General features: G+C 40.1%; 2 protein-coding genes across 2 annotated transcripts; both read right to left on the reverse strand.

The window, feature by feature from the left end:
• Positions 1-1,595: 1,595 nt before the first annotated feature.
• Positions 1,596-2,842, reverse strand: LOC120927885 (claudin-8-like). Its single transcript, XM_040338857.1, has one exon. The coding sequence runs from the start codon at positions 2,445-2,447 to the stop codon at positions 1,725-1,727; it is 723 nt and encodes a 240-aa protein (XP_040194791.1). The 5' UTR covers positions 2,448-2,842; the 3' UTR covers positions 1,596-1,724.
• Positions 2,843-17,465: 14,623 nt separating this feature from the next.
• LOC120927886 (claudin-8-like) lies at positions 17,466-18,715 on the reverse strand. The gene has a single exon (XM_040338859.1). It carries the CDS (start codon positions 18,286-18,288, stop codon positions 17,569-17,571), a length of 720 nt encoding a protein of 239 aa, XP_040194793.1. The 5' UTR covers positions 18,289-18,715; the 3' UTR covers positions 17,466-17,568.
• Positions 18,716-21,137: the final 2,422 nt, after the last annotated feature.

A 21,137-nucleotide genomic window follows, 5' to 3' on the forward strand; every position in this document is an offset into this window, starting at 1 on the left:
TTTTGGCCAGGAACTTGAATTGCATACAAACGGCAAATAATTGTCGGCCAACAAACACAAACCTATGTGGTTTTTCAGTTCTTTAGCGCCACCCTTTGGGCAATTTATGCTAATGTTGTGTTATGGTTAGCATTGCTTCTGAGCATGCGTGTTTGTACCTTGGTGCTTTGTCCGAAGGACTTGTGTACACACGGTTGGATAATCCGACAACATACATTTGTTGTCGGAAAATTTTAAAGCATGCTATGCAACATTTGTTGGCGGAAAATCCGATAACAATTGTCTGATGTAGCATACAAACGGTCGGATTATCCGACAACAGCCTGTCATCACACAATTTCCGTCGCCTTAACTCTCTTTTTTAGAATGTTACTGTCTAGAAGATTAAAAACAGATTCAAGTACTAGTTGATATAAAAATGCATATATTTTAAAATTTTAATAGCATACATAATTGGATTATGCATGCCTAGAAATAAAATTTCATATATTTGTTCCCTTTAGCTAAACTAAAACTGCTAAATAGGAAGGTTTTTCTGTTGTAAGGCATTTGCATTTTGTTTGACACTAAAGCTGTCTTCACATTGAACACCCAAGTATGCGAAGAAGAGGTAGTTAAAAAAAAATCAGAATTTTCTTGGCTCATGATCAGATAACTAAATTGAATATAGCTTCACGAAGCTAAACTAAAAATGATCTCCTTTAATGAATCAACCGCACATTGGCAAAATCATTTGTTGCTGCATCTCAATTAAATAAAATTCCACTATCATACAATTAATAAATAAATTATATATATATATATATATATATATATATATAGATAAATAAAAATAAAACATTCTGATTCTAACATTCTTAAATATAGATATATAATTCTAACGCTAACATTCTTATATATATGTATAAATAAAACATTCTAATTTACCTCCATTCAATCTCCATGTGTGCGTTGTAATTGTCTAAAACTGTAAATGTCACTTCTTGCAATAGAGCAATGATGGCTAACCTTGACACCCCAGATGCTTTGGAACTACATTTCCCATGATGCTCCTGCACTCTGCAGTGTAGTTGAGCATCATGGGAAAAGTAGTTCCAAAACATCTGGGGTTCTAAGGTTCGCCATCACTGCAATATAGCATCCTGCTTTTTTTCTTAAATGTTGATTTACAGAACATCCCGAGAAATTACATTTTCTATTAATGTGATTGGTTGCTTTCCCCGGAAGATACTTTCAAAAGTTCATTCACTTCTAATAAAATCCGGACACTGCAGTTTTCTCATTACAACACTGAGATTGCTCATGTGACTAAAATGAAGTCAGGTCCATTGATTTACAAGTCAGTTTTAAAAAATAAATAAAAAATTCTTCAGAAAAGAGGAAGGTATGAAATGTAAAAATTATTCCTTAAATCTGTGAAATGTTTTTTTCCCTCAGAAAAACTTTAAAGCATACTGTTTAGTTACATTTAAGGTACCAGATATTGGTTGGACAGAAAGCGTTGCTGCTTTAATAATTTCTCTTCTAACGTATCTATATTCTTAGCTCTTCATTCTTCCTGCAATGATTTTTAAAGATACAGCATTCTGTTGCTAGAGGTTTTTCCTTTTTTTTTTTTTTTTTTCTTCAACGATACTTTAAAGAATGCTGTTTAGTTATATTTAACATACTAGTTATCGGTTGGACAGAATATTGCTGCTTTAATCATTTTTCTTCTAATGTATCTATATTCTTAGATCTTCATTGTTCCTGGAATGAATTTTAAAGACACAGAGTTCTGTTGCTAGAGGTTTCTCCTCTGGACAAGGGTGAGGTTCTAGCTGGCAATCTGACGGAGGGATGCACCTCCCATTTCTGCACTGACAAGAGTGGTACCAGCAAAATATGGATCCTCCAATGAAGAAGAGCAGGGCAGTTGGCCATCCGAGCATGACGGCCTCACCAATTTCTTGCTGCTGGACACTTTTACAATAGGAAAAGCAAACGGCTTTCATGACGTTGACGGCTACGAGTGTCACGGGTATTAGAACGAGAATTCCAGCAATGATGTAGCAGATACCAGTCAAAAGAAATAAGCAGCGACGGATGTCTAGGTTCTTTCTGTAGCTCTTGTTCAACAGCATGCCAATAAGACCATTCAAAAACCCAGTAACTGCTGCCAGCACTGCAAAGGCCATAAGCACTCTGGAAAGCTTCAGGTCTGGAGTCAGACCAATGGATGCAGAATAGGATTGACAAGACATTGGATAGTTGCTTTGCCTCACGCAGGTTACCCAAAGCCCATCCCAACGGCTTATCCAATGTCCATCGAGGCGCTTGCCATAGCCATCACTTTCTACTAAAATAGACACTCTCCAATGGGGAATCCAGCAGACAGCAATTGTGAGAATCATGACTATGCCACCCAATATCATGCCAATGGACTGGACTATATAAGGAATCATCATGGCACTAGGATTGGGTCTTTTCTAAGACCAGAGATGATCTATGTGAAAGGAGAATCGCACCTTTTCAATTTGATTGTTCAAACAAGTCAACAATCTCTTGCTCTGTTCAGTATCCTTGTTTTAAATGGCTTCTCTTGGAGTGTTCAGTGTCTTCTTTTTTGAACACTTAGTGTCTTCTCTTTGAATACTTAAAGTCTCTTCTTTGGATGTTCACTGACCTGTCTTTGGACTGAGTATATAGATTGGTAGCCCAGCTTCTTCTCTTTGACTGTTCAGTGTCTTCTCCCTGGATGCTCAGTGTCTTCTCTTTGAATATCCAGTGCTCTCCTTGAGTGCTCTCAGGTTTACTTCTCATTCAGGTCTCAGTTTAAGCAGGTTCTGAAAAACTAAGCTCTACGAGCCAATTTATTATTCCTCTGACACGTGTATGAAATATGTTCTGTTACATAACTTGTCAGGCGTGGCATAAGCAAGATGTCCATTCTAAACACAACTCAGTGATCTAAATCAGCACATAGACACCTGAGGCTATGAAAAGCCGTCACTCTCAGCATTGGGAAATGAGATGTCTAAGGTAATGCTGTGATAAATGTGTATAGTATGTGGTGTGCACGGTATATACAGTACATTATGTACAATACTGAAAAACTAATAGTAAGCATGTGAATATCTAAATGTTTTAACCGGCAGTTAAGTGGTTTCAGCTGATATTTTGAAACATAAAGGGAATTCTATACATACTGTACATGGAATTCTGTACAAACTCTCAATCTCTCAGATGACACAAATGTATCACTGTAACAATGATCCGGATAGTCAGATAGTGTCAGTCGGACAGTGTCAGAATATATTACTTCAAATGCCACAACCCCATAAGAATATACTGTATATAAGAAAGCTTGGGACCTTAAGTAGGGCACTAAATATTTTGATTAACCTAAAAGGAATAAGCAGTGGTATTACTGAATTAATAAATTATATATAAATACTTGTAAAACATGTAAAATGTATATGAGTATGCTCCAAACACAATGCACTGATCAGAGACTACAGACGTAACACAAGAGATAGTCAGAGACTCCATGGACATGATACAAGAGATGGTCAGAGACTACAGACAAGATACAAGAGATGGTCAGAGACTGCAGACATAATACAAGGGATGGTCAGAGACTACATACGTGATACAAGAGATGGTCAGAGACTACAGACGTGATACAAGAGATGGTCAGAGCTGCCTCCTCATTGGCTGAGAAAAAGCAGCTGTCAATCACTGCCAGTGAAGAGGGAGTGGGGCCAAGCTCCATTCTGTGTGTCTTATGGACACACAGGGCGGGGCTCAGGAGCTGCTTGCTATGGGGCACTTTGAGAAGAGGAGGAGCCAGGAGCAACTGTAGGGGACCCGAGAAGAGGAGGATTGGGGCTGCTCTGACCTAGGAGTTATAGTAAAACACCTAGGGGGCAGATCCACAAAAGGATTACGCCGGCGTATTATTATGAGGGACCCCAGGAAGCATGTAGATATAAGAACTGCTGGGCTTTGTTACTCCAGGTGCCTTGCTAATAATCATCTCCACATTCCATGGCGGTGAATACCAAATAACGTGAGGGTATGGAAAAATACAAAAATGCCTCGGATAGTGTAAAAACGTCTTAACTTTAATAAATAAAAGGAAGTAAAAACATTGCACTCACAGTTTTGCAGTGACAGATTTGCCTAGAGTCTGCTGTGCCGGCCGGACACAAACAGACAGACCCGTCTGTCTGGGGAATACGAGCAGTCCAGGAAGGTGACGTCAATGCGCTACGAGTTTCGTGAAAAATCAAGTCTTCCCGGGGCACGGGCAGCACACTGCGTCACCTCCCTATGTACACAATAGCATCACATCAAGCCTCGTTCCCAGTCCCAGTACGCATGCGCACCGCAACAGTGAGGTAACCAAGCCTCGCTTTGGGCCACCATCCTTACCATAGCCCGTACGCACGCGCACTGTGATACTAAGATAACCAAGCCTCATTTTAGACCGCCATCCTCACCATAGGCTAGGCCAGGGTGAACTTATAGGACCGTGTGATGCGATAAACCGGAACAAAAACAATATGGTCCTTGTCTCGGGAAACAATAAAAAACAGGACACCATCACATTCACCTTAATGGGGCAATGGTATGGTGTTGTTCCCATTTACACCTTTCTTTGCAATAATGAATGCAGAAAGTAAAATTCAATAAGGATTATTGGCTATATAGAATATATGAGCCAAAAATACTTAAATGTATAATTGAATAAATAGGTAAGGTTTGGCGAAGCGTATACAGCTGACTCTAAGAGTGTAAGACACAACCCATAGTCGACCACCAAGGGAGGGCTGAAACGCTAAGTGGCTATGCCAACCTAAATCAATTCACAAATTAAGGAATATTAAAAACATTACAAATATTATCCTACACATAAATATGTGGTTTGAAATCTACAGCCAACACCACATAAATATATTTTAGAACCTTTTGTATTGGTTAAAAACATTTGATGGCACATGTTATTTTATACCAAAAGAAGTTCGGACAAAAACCCAAAATGAGGAGGGCTGAGAACAAAGTCTCAGTGACCCCTGAATAGAGGCCTCTCCTCGCATCGGACCTATAAATCCTACAAACAATAATAAAATTGGAAAAATGTAAAAATAAAAATTAAATAACATAAACTGTTGTAATAAAATTAAAACGCTCATAAACCACCAACGGCACTCAATAACAGATAGAAAGGAGTTAGAATCCCACGAGTCACTAGCAAAAAAACATTGATGACATCACAAATTATTAATAAAAGCGTTGATGTCCGTGTCTATATTGAGACCGAATGGCGTATATGTTTTTAAGGGATAAATTCACGTGTAACCATTCCCCCCACTGTCCCCATGATGGTAAGCAGGATTGATTCTATCATAGCTCACACTCTGGGGTGGATGTGTCTGTCTGGTGGGGTGCTGATCCCACGTACGAGAGGACATCCCCTGATTGTAGTGTTGAATGACTCGTCCAGGGTCACCCCCCCTCTCCCGCTACCCTTAGATGAGGCTACAGCTTGAGTTGGGCCTTTCTTAGGGGTTTTCTCAGGTTTATTAGGGTGTTGTGAGGTTCCCTGTCGGGGTGGGTGTGAATGACCTCCCTTATTTTGAGATAATGCAGAGTTTACAGTCGGGTCCGTTAATCCAGAGCGCTGAGGGAGAGTGTCCATCACTGTATCACTTTCATTTTCCAAGGCTAACTTATTTTGCCACAAAAAAACAAAACCTGAGTGATAATCCTCACTATTTTTTATTTTTATTTATTTTTTGATCCTCTCTCTCTAGTGTTTTGCGTAAGAATGCTCCTTATACTCCTCACCACTTCTGAGGGGGACCAATTGGTCTTTAACCAATTTGATTTCTTCATCTAGTCTGGCCAGTTTACCGCTCTTCCTCTCTGCAAGAAAGCACAAAAAGGCCACCCCAGAGTCATTGAAGTATTTGGCCCACCCTTCAATGTCGGTGTCCCCTCTCTGAGGGCTCACCCCCCACCTTAAACTCCTTGGGACCATGGCACTCCTGATGTATGTTTCCAAGAATGCAATGTCCCATTGAGTGTGGATCTCTGCCACCAAAAGGTTTTTTAATCGCATAAATAAACCACTGATGTCAGATCCTGGGGATGTAGGGGTGGAATCGAATACACCCTCCGTATTGACTACTCGTTTAGCACGAAAGTCTAAGATGTCCATAGTGAAATGGTCTTAAAGCTGCAATTTAAATTAATTTGAAATATAAAGAGATACTTTTTATCTAATCCGATTAGGGATAATCAGTTACCCAACACTGAGTACAAACACTCTAATTTGGCTAACGCTTCATTGTTTAATCCCCCAGGGTCGTTGGCTCCTAGCATTAGAGTCTTTCGGGATGTCGTTTTAAATGATTTAGAACTCATCAAAGTTAAGAAAGTGAAAATGCATAAAGACTTAGAGATGGGTTTGGAGTCGTTGTGCTCCAACAAGTCTCTGGTACTTAGACCTGCTGACAAGGGGGGGGAGTCGTCGTCCTTGATCGATGCGACTATCTGAAAGAGATGCATCGTATCGTAGACGACTCTGCCACCTACACACCTTTGAGCAGAAATCCAGTGGGTAGATATAAGAAGGAGCTTAAGGTCATTGTTGACCGTGGTTTGAATAGTGGCATTTTAAACAACAAAGAGTTGGGTTATTTCTGATACCAAGTGCTCCGCGCACCCCAGTCATTTATTATCTACCCAAAATACATAAGAATCAGACTTGCCCCCCGGGACGTCCCATAGTCAGCGGAATAGATTCCATCACATCCCGGGTGGGCAAGTACATTGATTTCTTTTTACAACCACTGGTTCAGAAGATCGCCTCTTACATGAGGGACACCAAACAAGTCATCAACATGCTCACTAACATCACTCCTAAGCAAGGGTTATGGATGGTCACGGCTGACGTGACCTCCACCTACACCATGATTCCACATCAGCTTGGTCTTGAGGCAGTCCTACTATATCTAGTAAGGAGTTCGGGGTTAGTTCAGATGCAGATTGATTTTATTATGGAGCTGTTGCAATATTCAGCTAGCCATAATTATTTCTGGTTTGATAACCAATATTACCGGCAGGATAGGGGAGTCGCAATGGGGGCTAAGTATGCCCCCAGCTTGGCCAATCTATTCATCGCCAAGTGGGAGGAGGACGTCGTCAATGTTTGCTGCAGACCGGAGGTAATACTTTGGTCCAGGTACATTGACGACGTCCTCCTCCTGTGGGACGGGAGTGAGTCTGATCTCAAGGAGTTTATGTCGGATTTGAATATTAACAACAGAGGTATCAGGTTAAGCTTTGAGGCTAGCCTGGAGGAAGTTAACTTCCTTGACTTAAAAATTTCCATCAAGGATGGGAAATTTGTGACAACCACCTTCTTCAAATCAACCGACAGAAACTCCTATATCCCACTTGACAGCTGCCATCAGTCAACTTGGCTGAAAGCGGTCCCACAAGGGCAATTCACATGTTTAAGACGCAACTGTACAGAGATCGAATCCTTTGAGAGTCAGGCTATGGTGCTTTCTAAAAGATTTTTTGAGAAGGGATATGACCATACCACACTGTCTCAGCTGATCGAATCTACCAGAACAACTGAGAGGGAGCATCTCTTGAGAGATCGCATTAAAGTGGACAGAGGTGACAATTTTTCCTTGCCATTTATCACCACTTTATCACCACTTTTTCGGTCCAGCACCACAATATCAAAAAATTTATTCAGAAACACAGGCATATTTTGACCACGGATCAAGTTTTAGCCCCTGTATTACCTGAGAGACCACGCACTGTGTTTAAGGGAGCGTCCTCATTAGCTAGTCAGATTGCTCCTAGTGTCCAGGACCCCCCAAAAGAGAACAGAACCTTTTTACAAGACCTCATGGGTTACTTCAGATGCAAGAGGTGCCAAGTTTGCTCTCTTAATAGATGCCAGGACAGAAAAATATGCACTTTCAAATCCACTAAGACTGCTCAACAAAAGTGGTAGTGTATCTCATCCAGTGCCCTTGCGGCCTTCAATATGTTGGGAGGACCAAAAGGGCACTTCGGGTGAGACTCACCGAACATATCGCCAACATCAGAAAGGGTTTCGACAAACATTTAGTGTCAAGACATTACGATCAGGTACATAATAGGGACCCTGCCAACACACTATTTGTAGGGATCGACAAATATAGACCACGCTGGAGGGGCAGTTTAGTCGTCCGCAAAATTTCCAAACAGGAAATGGTGTGGATTTATCGCTTAAAAACATATACGCCATTCGGTCTCAATATAGACACGGACATCAACGCTTTTATTAATAATTTGTGATGTCATCAACGTTTTTTTGTTGGTGACTAGTGGGATATAACTCCTTTCTATCTGTTATTGAGTGCCGTTGGTGGTTTATGAGCATTTACATTTTATTACAACAGTTTATCTTATTTCATTTTTATTTTTACATTTTTCCAATATTATTATTGTTTGTAGGATTTATAGGCCGATGCGAGGAGAGACCTCTATTCAGGGGGCACTGAGACTTCGTACTCAGCCCTCCTCATTTTGGGTTTTTGTCCGAACTTCTTTTGGTATAAAATAACATGTGCCATCAAATGTAAAAGGTTCTAAAATATATTTATGTGGTGTTGGCTGTAGATTCCAAACCACATATTTATGTGTAGGATAATATTTGTAATGTTTTTAATATTCCTTAATTTGTGAATTGATTTAGGTCAGATTCACAGAAGAGATACGCCGGCGTATCTCCTGATACGCCGTCGTATCTCTGAGAGTATCTATGCGTTACGCATCAGTTACGCATAGATAGCCCTAAGATCCGACAGGTGTAATTGACTTACACCGTCGGATCTTAGGATGCAATACTTCGGCCGCCGCTGGGTGGAGTTCGCGTCGTTTTCCAGCGTCGGGTATGCAAATGAGCTTTTACGGCGATCCACAAAGGTTTTCGCGTTCGTTACGTCGTCGCTAGTCGTTTTTTCCCGTCGTAAAGTTAAGCCTGCTTTAACATGGCTTAACTTTAGACGAGCCATGTTAAAGTATGGCCGCCGTTCCAGGGTCGAATTTCAATTTTTTTTTTTTTTCGTAAGACGTCCGGGAATATGAAAGTACGTTACGCACGTCGCCGTTCAAAAAAATGACGTTACTTCGCGCAAAGCACGGCGGGAATTTAAAAACGGAGCATGCGCAGTACGTGCGGCGTGGGAGCGCGCCTAATTTAAATGGTACACGCCCCATTTGAATTAGGCGGGCTTGCGCCGGACGCCTTTACGTTACACCACCGTAAGTTTACACGCAAGTGCTTGGTGAATCAGGCACTTGCGCTGAAAACTTGCGGCCGTGTAACGTATAGACGATACGTTACGCCGCCGCAAGTATATGTGAATCTGGCCCTTAGCGTTTCTGCCCTCCCTTGGTGGTCGACTATGGGTTGTGTCTTACACTCTGAGAGCCAGTTGTTTACGCTTTGCCAAACCTTACCTATTTATTCAATTACACATTTAAGTATTTTTGGCTCATATATTCTATATAGCCAATAATCCTTATTGAATTTTACTTTCTGCATTCATTATTGCAAAGAAAGGTGTAAATGGGAACAACACCATACCATTGCCCCATTAAGGTGAATGTGATGGTGTCCTGTTTTTTATTGTTTCCCGGGACAAGGATATTGTTTTTGTTCCAGTTTATCGCATCACACGGTCCTATAAGTTCACCCTGGCCTAGCCTATGGTGAGGATGTCGGTCTAAAACAAGGCTTGGTTATCTTAGTATCACAGTGCGTGTGCGTACAAGCTATGGTGAGGATGGTGGCCCAAAGCGAGGCTTGGTTACCTTGCTGTTGTGGTGCGCATGCGTACTGGGACTGGGAATGAGGCTTGATGTGTTGCTATTGTGTACATAGGGAAGTGACGCAGTGCGCCGCCCGTGCCCCTGGAAGACGTGATTTTTCACGAAACTAGTAGGGTGGAACCAGTGGGGCAATGACGTGACCTTCCTGGACTGCTCACATTCCCCAGATGGACGGGTCTGTCTGCTTGTGTATGGCCGGCACAGCAGACTCTAGGCAAATCTGTTACTGCAAAACTGTGAGTGCAATGTTTGTACTTCCTTTTATTTATTAAAGTTAAGAAGTTTTTACACTATCCGAGGCATTTTTGTATTTTTCCATACCCTCACGTTTTTTGGTATTCACCGCCATGAAATGTGGAGATGATTATTAGCAAGGCACCTGGAGTAACAAAGCCCATTAGTTCTTATATCTACATGCTTCCTGGGGTCCCTCATAATAAGAGGGCTCACCGGGGTCTGGTAAGCCGATCTGTATGCTTCGGTGGAGGATTTCATTGGATTGCTTGCCACTTTCATCTGTGATCCAATCTGATTATATTGTTTAAGGACTTTCACACTGGTGGTGGAACACTCTCTTTGTGGCCAGCGATAAGTATTTATTCACTTATTCACTCATTTTATGGACTTTTTTGAATGGGGATTAATGTTTTCACCACAAAATGTGTTCACAATCATCATTTAAGGATTGATATTTTCTTTGAATTGTACTTTAGTATATGTACATATTTGTTTTAATTCAACTTCATTAGTTTTTAGCGCGACTATATTTTTTCTACCACTTTAGGGAGTGATGGTATGGTGTCTTAGTAACTTTGGATCCCTCCAGCTATTTGCCTGTGTTACCAGAGTTACTCTGGACTTCACTGAGTTGGATGTTGTTTCTGAGGATAAGCTCTAGTAACTGTTTATGTTTTGAATTATTTCCAAGGTACTGATTCTCAACCACGCTCTGTATGTTGCTATAGTTTTGTAGAAATGATGCTATGCAGCCACGGGTTACTCTGATTGAGCTACAAAGACATTGCTTTGAAGAGCCCATGTGTGTACATCTTTCATTATCTATTGTATCGCTACCCCCCTGGAAAGCCGCTTAAGTATATTTGTTGAGTACTCTGCCTCTCAAACCCAATAACAGTCGGAGCCCCTACTGGCACACCTGGCAATAGTGTAAGTGCAATGACCAATGAGAAACACACACATTATGATAAAACACAGAAAGTGCCTTTACTGCAATATTTCTGTGGAAAAGAGTAACAAACAGTATATATTGAAGTAATCAACTGGAGAGCAATAACTGAGATTAAGAGCAATACAGCTCAATACTAGTGTTGCTCACGAATATTCGCATTGCCAATATTCGTTACGAATATGGCATATTCGAATATTCGCAAATAACTCGAATTTCGCGGCCAATATTCGCTATTCCGAATATTCGCATTTTTTCAATTTTATTTTTAAAACAGATCACATCCTAGTGATCTCCATCGACGTCTAAAAGCATTGCTGGTATGATTAGAGACCCTGGGCCGAGTAGCTAAGCTGAGGCGATCCTTTTATGTTGCCGAATATTCGCAATCGCGAATATTCGATTTCCGAATATTCGCGAATACTTTCTCCGCCCTTCTTTTGCATCAGAGCCAATCAGAGTTCTCCTACCACAGTTGTCATCGGAGAGAGTGGAGTGTTTCTGTGCGTTTTTCCAGTGTATCACATCTTCAAAGAATTTTCCATCTTTTGTCCCGTGTCATCATCATTTGCATTTCACCTCTTTAATGAGAATAATAACTGTATAACATAAAGACATTTAAGAGATGTCAACGTAAACGGTTTACTTGTATTTTCCAAATCTATGGTTATTCAATATTTATTAAACTAATCAATATACAAATTGGTCAAAGTAAACCCTCAAATCTATATAATAATGTATTTATTTTATTAATACCTTGTTAGTTGCAGGGACCATTACGTAAAACCACACTTTTTCCAAAGGGCAGGTGAAATTGAATGTTTCAAAATTTCGCAATCAATTTCGCATTCGCATTAGCGAAATTTCGCAATCAGTTTCGCATTCGCATTAGCGAAATTTTGCAAAAAATTTTTTTTGATAAAATATCACGAATATTCGATTTTATCGAATATTTCACGAATATTCGGCTATATATTCGTGATATATCGCGAAATCGAATATGGCGTATTCCGCTCAACACTACTCAATACTAAATTCAGGCTGCTTTTAGGGGATTCCAAACCTGAGAATGTCCCCAATAGCAGAGACACACTGAAATGGCAAATAAATCACAATATGACACTTTACATGGGATTTTTTTGCTTCTCTTCAAATTTGTCTCTATGAGTCCTGGCAGGAGGAGAGCTGAACACTGATCCTCTTTATGTCAGACCTCTCTCTTCTTTCTCCTGACATCATAGACCCAACGACAAGCACTGTATTCAATTCACTATTTAATCGCTTAACTTCCCAGATAAACTTCCCCAAGCTGGGAAGCTGAGTGTTCCGCCTATCACGGAACAGCATGAGGAAGAGGTGCGGCTTTTGAAAAATGGACGGCCACGGTCTGACTGATTTTGATTGATTAAAGTAGAAGCTTCTCAGCAGCAGCAACAGACCCTCTTAAAGGGTCACTAAAGGATTTTTTTTAGCTAAATAGCTTCCTTTACCTTACTGCAGTCCTGGTTTCATGTTCTCATTGTTCGTTTTTGCTCTGATGTTGCTGTAATCCTTCTCTGTTCTGAACACTTCCTGGTTGTCTTATGAAAAAAGTCATGGGAGCTTTCTCTCTGTGGTCACTAATCAAGGAGGTGTGATTACTGTGTGTCTAAAACCCCTCAACACCAATCAGTTTCGTTTTACAAACCATCACTGCCCTGTATTGGCTCTGAGTCTCTGTACATCACAGAATCAGGAAACAGCAAGCAAAAATGAAACTGAAACTGTAGGTACATTATATGATTGATTTTTATCTATTTTTAATCATTTTTAAAAGGAATCAGTTAACTATTATGGGGCAGATCCACAAAAGGATTACGCCGGCGTATCTATTTATACGCCGGCGTAATTTTAAACTTCCCGCGTCGTATCTTTGTTTTGTATCCACAAAACAAGATACGACGGCATCTGGGATCGATCCGACAGGCGTACGTCTTAGTACGCCGTCGGATCTTAGATGCAATATTTCGGCGGCCGCTAGGTGGCGTTTCCGTCAAAATACGCGTTGAGTATGCAAATTAGCTATTTACGGCGATCCACGAACGTACGTCCGGCCGGCGCATTTTTTTACGTCGTTTTCGTTCGGCTTTTTCCGGCGTATAGTTAAAGGTGCTGTTATGAGGCGTACTCAATGTTAAGTATGGCCGTCGTTCCCGCGTACAATTTTGAAATTTTTAGGGATTTGCGTAGAATGACGTCACCGTCGGAAGCATTGCCTTTTTCAGGGTTAATTTCGAGCATGCGCACTGGGATACCCCCACGGACGGCGCATGCGCAGTTAAATAAAAACGTTGTTTATGTTGGCTCATGACGTATTAACATAAAACACGCCCCCATTACATCCATTTGAATTCCGCGCCCTTACGCCGCCAGAGATACACTACGACGCCGTAACTTACGGCGCAAATTCTTTGTGGATTCGAAAAAAAAGAAGTTGCGGCGGCGTAGTGTATCTTAGATACGCTGCGCCCAGTGTATTAATGCGCCCAGGTACGTGGATCTAGGTAGTTAAGAGGGCTGGGCTAGAAGGGAGCATGTGTCTTTTAGACACATGCCCCCTTCTATGACACTGCAGTGCGAGAAGAGCCCCCACTGCAGCATTTTTATTATGGTATTTTACCATTTTTTCCAAGGCTCCAAGCTGTCCATTGAGCTCAGTGCCTCTGACAAGAAGTGAAGAGAGGCACTGTGAGCTCATCCTCTCAGTCTGCCGCAAACAGCGTGTGCCAACTTGTAATTAAACTGGCCGTTCTGTATGTAGCTTCTGACAGGCTACGCAAGGAGCCAATTATCTCCGGAACCATAGGTGGCAGGAGCCCCAAATGTGGGGTCTCTGTAATAACCCTCGAAGCGCAATTGTCTTTTTTTTTTTGCTCTGCCTCACCTGCCTGCACGTCCCTGGTCTGCAAACTTGCCAGTGGGGTGAAGTATACAGTTCCCATTTACTCACTATGCTCATATCTAGACATATTCCCCTTTAACTTTTCCACAACTCACTTAGTTCCATCCTTTAGCTGTTTGCCTTTGTTACCAGAGCTACCCTGGACATCACTGAGAGAGATGTTGTTTATGAGGATAAGCACAATAATTGTGTTCTGAACTGTTTTAATGAATGGTGATTCTCAGCTAGACTTTCTATTGTTGCAGAGTCTTATAAAGTCTATGCTATGCAGTCACATGTTACCCTGATTGAGCCACATAGACACTGTGGCAAAAAATCTATTTTGCATTGTTCTGCAGTGTGTGAATGCGCATTTCCATCCTGACCCTGTTTTGCCTTATTGATTCTACTTTGTACTTATTTAGTAAACTAAGTTACAGTTACTTCCTGTCTGATCATTCAGCTAATTGCCAATCCTACTATGGTACTGATCTGTGTACTCCACATTAAAGGCAGGTGTCGTATGCTAAGCCATTTTATTCTACTTTTATATTTATACAGTACAGACTAAAAGTTTGGACACAACTTCTCATTCAAAGAGTTTTCTTTATTTTCATGACTATGAAAATTGTAGATTCACGTTGAAGGCTTCAAAACTATGAAGTAACACATGTGGAATTATACATAACAAAAAAGTGTGAAACAACTGAAAATATATTTCATATTCTAGGTTCTTCAAAGTAGCCACCTTTCGCTTTGATTACTGCTTTGCACACTCTTGGCATTCTCTTGATGAGCTTCAAGAGGTAGTCACCTGGCGCAGCACCCCATCACTCCCCTTCTTGGTCAAATAGCCCTTACACAGCCTGGAGGTGTGTTTGGGGTCATTGTCCTGTTGAAAAATAAATGATGGTCCAACTAAATGCAAACCGGATGGAATAGCATGCCGCTGCAAGATGCTTTGGTAGCCATGCTGGTTCAGTATGCCTTCAATTTTGAATAAATCCCCAACAGTGTCACCAGCAAAGCACCCCCACACCATCACACCTCCTCCTCCATGCTTCACGGTGGGAACCAGGCATGTAGAGTCCATCCATTCACCTTTTCTGCGTCGCACAAAGACACAGGGGTTGGAACCAAAGATCTCAAGTTTGGACTCACCAGACCAAAGCACAGATTTCTACTGGTCTAATGTCCATTCCTTGTGTTCTTTAGCCCAAACAAGTCTCTTCTGCTTGTTGCCTTGCTTTAGCAGTGGTTTCCTAGCAGATATTCTACCATGAAGGCCTGATTCACACAGTCTCCTCTTAACAGTTCTAGAGATGTGTCTGCTGCAAAAGGTGGCTACTTTTGAAGAACCTAGAATATGAAATATATTTTCAGTATGTTTCACACTTTTTTGTTATGTATAATTCCACATGTGTTAATTCATAGTTTTGATGCCTTCAGTGTGAATCTACAATTTTCATAGTCATGAAAATAAAGAAAACTCTTTGAATGAGAAGGTGTGTCCAAACTTTTGGTCTGTACTGTATATGATCACCATAACAAATGGAAAGAGTAAATCCTCCCAGCAGAGACACAGACAGCAATTAAAAACCTAAAATAGGTTCTAGCCCCTAACCACTCTAACTAGAACAGAAAATCCAGCAAGTCTTGAACATTCAAATACAGTATATACAGTATATTGTGATGTGTGAAGGATAAGTGCATTGGTTGATCCTGTATATGAGCCTTAAGCCGGGTACACACAGGCCCAATGTTGGGTGACAACAGCCTGTTAAAAAAAAAACGTTCGCCAATCGGCAGTGTGTATTTCGTTCTGTCCGACAGAAGCCGGACGGCTTCTGTCGAACAGACCAAAATAAACACAGGCCGAATGTCGGACATTTTATTTAAAAAAAAAGAAAATCTAACTTTTTTGTAACCTTTTTTTTTTTTTTTCAAGCCGGCCGGCTTCTGTCGGATGTGCATGCTGGAAAACCAGCATCTGGCCAACTCCCGATCTGCACCCTCAGCCAATGACAGAGAGCGCTGATTCGAGTGTTCTGGAGGGGACAGAACAAAACAGCTCAGCAGGAGAGAAAAACAAAAACAAAAATGAATAGCATCTACCCGGTTTAATGATACCATTCAGAATGATTGGCAATGCACTGCAATGCTGACATACAGCACTTTACTATGTGTTGTTGTAAAAGTTTTATCAAGTGAGGAAGGTAGGAAAAGAAAGAGATGTGGAAAAAATTTAAACATCCTTGCAAACTAGTTTATTATTTATTACGTAAAACATTATCAAGCAACATAAAGAAAAACAAGCAATAAATATGAATGGACTCCGAACAGAATCACTTACTGTTTAACAAATTATTTGTTAAAAATAAACGAATCTCACTAAGGCCACTGAACCTATTAAATAAATACATGCTTTCTAATAGCCATGTATTATATGAAGTACAATAATAAAATTATTCACAGTTTTAACAGATGTAATACAGTACTGAAGATCTCTAAACAGTTATAGGTTGTCGTTCATCATAAATAAATAATACTGATACAGGCTGGATATTGGGATCTGTACACATGGCAGTTGGGGTCAGTGTACATTGCAGTCAGTGAATACCTGAGCACAATAGATGCTCATTCACATATTGTAATTTCACTGATATATATATATAGCTGTGAGTGTGTGAGTATATGTATTTCCTTCCTTAAGAGTTCCAAAATTATTGAAATCTTTGAAAATATCCATCTTGGGTTAAAACCCAGGGCCGATTTACATCCATGCTTTGCAGGAAGTAATACTGCAATGTTGATGCATTACAGTGCCATTAGCACTAAGGTAATGCACGTGCATTTGCAATGTGCTGGAACGCATACCCATGCTACATAGTACTGTATGTTGCTGACCGGATAACTAAATTGATAAAAAAAAAATCTTCACAGAGCTAAATGAAAAATTATCTTTGTGAAAAAAATTCTTTGTTGTTGCAATTCTCAAATAAATTCCAGTGTCTTTAAAAATATATATATTTCTAAGTTAGTAAATGTTTACATTAATTACTTTACAATTAAATTTTATTAAAGTTTACCCCATTTCAATCTCCATGTGTGCGTTGTAATCATCCAAAACTGTAAATATCACTTCTTGCAATATAACATCCTAAGGGTTTTTTTTTTTTTTTTAGAATGTTGACTTACAGAACGTCACGAAAGTACATTTTCTTTTAATGTGATTGGTTGCTTTGCCCAGAAGATACTTTCAAAAGTTCATTCACTTTCAATGGAATCCATACACTGCAGTTTTCTCATTATAAGAGAGATTGCGCAGGTGACTAAAATGAAGCCAGGTCCACTGTTTTACAAATCAGTTTGAAAATGGATATAGTAAAAAAAAAAAATAATTTTCTTCAGAAAAGAGGAAGGTATAAAATTAAAAAATTATTAATTAAAATCTGTGAAATGTAGTGTTTTTTCTTTCTTCAACGATACTTTAAAGAATGCTGTTTAGTTATATTTAACATACTAGTTATCGGTTGGACAGAATATTGCTGCTTTAATCATTTTTCTTCTAATGTATCTATATTCTTAGATCTTCATTGTTCCTGGAATGAATTTTAAAGACACAGAGTTCTGTTGCTAGAGGTTTCTCCTCTGGACAAGGGTGAGGTTGTAGCTGGCACTCTGATGGAGGGATGCACCTCCCATTTCTGCACTGACAAGGGTAGTACCAGCAAAATATGGATCCTCCAATGAAGAAGAGCAGGGCAGTTGGCCATCCGAGCATGACGGCCTCACCAATTTCTTGCTGCTGGACACTTTCACAATAGGAAAAGCAAACGGCTTTCATGACGTTGACGGCTACGAGTGTCACAGGTATTAGAACGAGAATTCCAGCAATGATGTAGCTGATACCAGTCAAAAGTAGCAGGCAGCGACGGATGTCTAGGTTCTTCCTGCAGCACTTGTTCAACAGCATGCCAATAAGACCATTCAAAAACCCAGTAACTGCTGCCAGTACTGCAAAGGCCATAAGCACTCTGGAAAGCTTCAGGTCTGGAGTCAGACCAATGGATGCAGAATAGGATTGACAAGACATTGGATAGTTGCTTTGCCTCACGCAGGTTACCCAAAGCCCATCCCAACGGCTTATCCAATGTCCATCGAGGCGCTTGCCATAGCCATCACTTTCTACTACAATAGACACTCTCCAATGGGGAATCCAGCAGACAGCAATTGTGAGAATCATGGCTATGCCACCCAATATCATGCCAATGGACTGCACTATACAAGGAATCATGATGGCACTAGGATTGGGTCTTTTCTAAGAAAATGATCTATGTGAAAGGAGAATTGCAAATTTTCAATTTGATTGTTGATAATCAAAAAAGTGTTGACCACTGTCTCTTGCTCTGTTCAGTATCCTTGTTTTTAATGGCTTCTCTTGGAGTGTTCAGTGTCTCCTTTTTTGAACATTTACTGTCTTCTCTATGGATACCTAACGTCTCTTCTTTAGATGTTCACTGACCTGTCTTTGGACTGAGTATTTAGATTGGTAGCCCAGCTGCTTCTCTTTGACTGTTCAGTGTCTTCTCTCTGGATGCTCAGTGTCTTCTCTTTGAATATCCAGTGTGCTCTCCTTGACTGTTCTCAGGTTTACTTCTCATTCAGGTCTCAGTTTAAGCAGGTTCTGGAGAATGGTGCCCTACCAGCCAATTTATTATTGCTCTGGCACATGTATGAAATATGTTCCGTTACATAACATGTCAGGCGTGGCATAAGCAAGACGTATAAACTCAGTGATCCAACTCAGCACATAAACACCTGAGGCTATGAAAACCGGTCACTCTCAGCATAGGGAAATGAGATGTCTAAGGGATGTTGAATGGAAAGCTGTGATCAATTTGTTTAGTATGTGGTGTGTACAGTACATACAGTACATCATGTACAACACTGAAAAACTAATAGTAAGCATGTGAATATCTAAATGTTTTGACCAGCAGTTAAGTGGTTTCAGCTGACATTTTGAAACATAAAGGGATTTTTACACATACTGTACATGGAATTCTGCCTATGTACAAACCCTCAATCTCTCAGATGACTCAAATGTATCACATGTAATAATGATTAGTTTAGAGAGTCGGATAGTGGCAGAATATATTATTTCAAATGCCACAACCCCATAAGAATATACTGTATATTAGAAAGCTTGGGACCTTAAGTGGGGCAGTAAATATTTTGATTGTGTAAAAGCAAAATAAATCTGCGCTAAAAAAAAACTTAATAAATTAATAAATTAGTGAAATAAAATGACACCAAAGTGAAAGAAAAATCATGTTAAATTGTGACAAATTATTGAGGTAGTGTTGCAGCTAAAAAAACTTAAATCTTCAGTCAACTTATATAAATAAAAAATTAGTTGCGCTCCCACCAAAAAAATTCATAATAAAAAAAGAGTTATCATAAAAACTCAATAAACCAATAATGATCATCAAAGTGTTCACACAAAAAGAAAACTATACCATATAGGTGCATAAATACACTCTAAAGGGATATCAATGAAGTTTCATTCCAATAGGTATATAAAAAAAATACAAATATAAAGCACTCATAAATGGCACAGTCCACATATATTAAATGGATAAGGAACGGCTTGACAGCAGGTGAAAATATTCAAAATGTTCTGTTCATCAAGATAAGGAAAGGCGCTCACCGCCGCTTACCAGATGGAATCTCCTTTCCCAGAAAAATCCTGTTACGGGAAACGCGTCGGGTAGAGTCAGTACCCTATACGTCACCACGCATGAGCCAATCAGGGTGTCAACGCGGCTGTGTGTTTTTTTTATCTCTGCATGCCTCATTGGTGTATTTGCGGTGTATTTGCAGTGTTTTGAAATAAATACCTTTGAACCTTCATACTGCACCATGAGACTTTCTTCTTTTTATCTTGCCTAAATTATCACAATGAACTGGTGATTCGTTCGGATAAACCTGTAAGGAATATACTGCAGCAGGAATTCAGTGGAATGCGAGTGGTGTGTCTTGAAAAAGGAATCCCCTGATGATCATCCACTATTTTAGTGCATATCAAATATGGGAAATCCCCACTCCAATTCTTTGGATATCGCTCTACTCCCAGGGACACCCAAATAGGCAAATACTCACATTATAATATTAACTACGTCATTAATTAAGATTGCCAAACAAGGCAGATTTTATAATACTCCTCTAATTCTGCTGGGATTCCACTCTTAATGAAGGTGATTGAACAAAACATGTTGGGTGGAGCCAGAGCTCTGTGATATCATCACAAATGCTGGGTATGTATGCGCATACATTACCTGAAAGTGGTGCGGTCCTATGATTAAGTGATGTCGGCTGTCACGATACGCGTGAGGACTCGGAGGGTTTGCTGGTGACGTCATCCGCTCGCGGCCGCAGAGCGGAGACACACGCTACACACGCTGTCTAAAACAGCACTGTTTGTGAGTGCAATTGTTATTGTTTTTATTCATTAAATGTTACCATATGGTTTAATGCTATGGAGGCTTCCCTTGTTTCATTTTGAGAGCCAGCGCTGAGAGATTGTGAGCCGTTCTGGAGTGGATTATTACGGTTACTGAGCAGCTGCTGTTACAGGCTTGGTAAAAGCCTCATCAAGGTAAGAGGCTGGTACAAACATCTTTACACTGAGGAAAGCCTGCCTTTTGTATGTACAAGCATGTGGGCACATCTCAGCAGTTTACACTGAATTAACCACTTGTGGACTTTATCATTTATGAATGGAGCACAGATGCACCTTGCACTTATATGATTGAATTTACTTTGGACTTATATTTTATATTTAATTTTTCATTACTGCACGATTGTGCACTGGACACAGCTATTTATTTATTTTTATTGCCATTTCACATTTTTGTCTTTATTCATCTATATATTGGATATATATTTTTTTCTTTAGATCCTATTTTTTATTGACACGCAATACGTTTAACCCTTGGGTTTGGTTCATACGGACACTTGCACTGCAGGACTATTTATTTGGTTTTGTTTGATCTCTCCTGCATGCTTTTTATTGAGCATTTTTTCAGGAATTTGGACTTTATTTTCACTTATTTATTATCATTTGTTGATTATTTGCACATTGCA

The sequence above is a fragment of the Rana temporaria genome, chromosome 2 (genome assembly GCF_905171775.1).
Source record: "Rana temporaria chromosome 2, aRanTem1.1, whole genome shotgun sequence".
Lineage (NCBI taxonomy): Eukaryota > Metazoa > Chordata > Amphibia > Anura > Ranidae > Rana > Rana temporaria.

What these genes read in the sequence shown, in the direction of transcription:
- LOC120927885 (XM_040338857.1), bottom strand. Translation starts at nt 2,447, where the DNA reads ATGATGATTCCTTATATAGTCCAGTCCATTGGCATGATATTGGGTGGC.
- LOC120927886 (XM_040338859.1), bottom strand. Translation starts at nt 18,288, where the DNA reads ATGATTCCTTGTATAGTGCAGTCCATTGGCATGATATTGGGTGGCATA.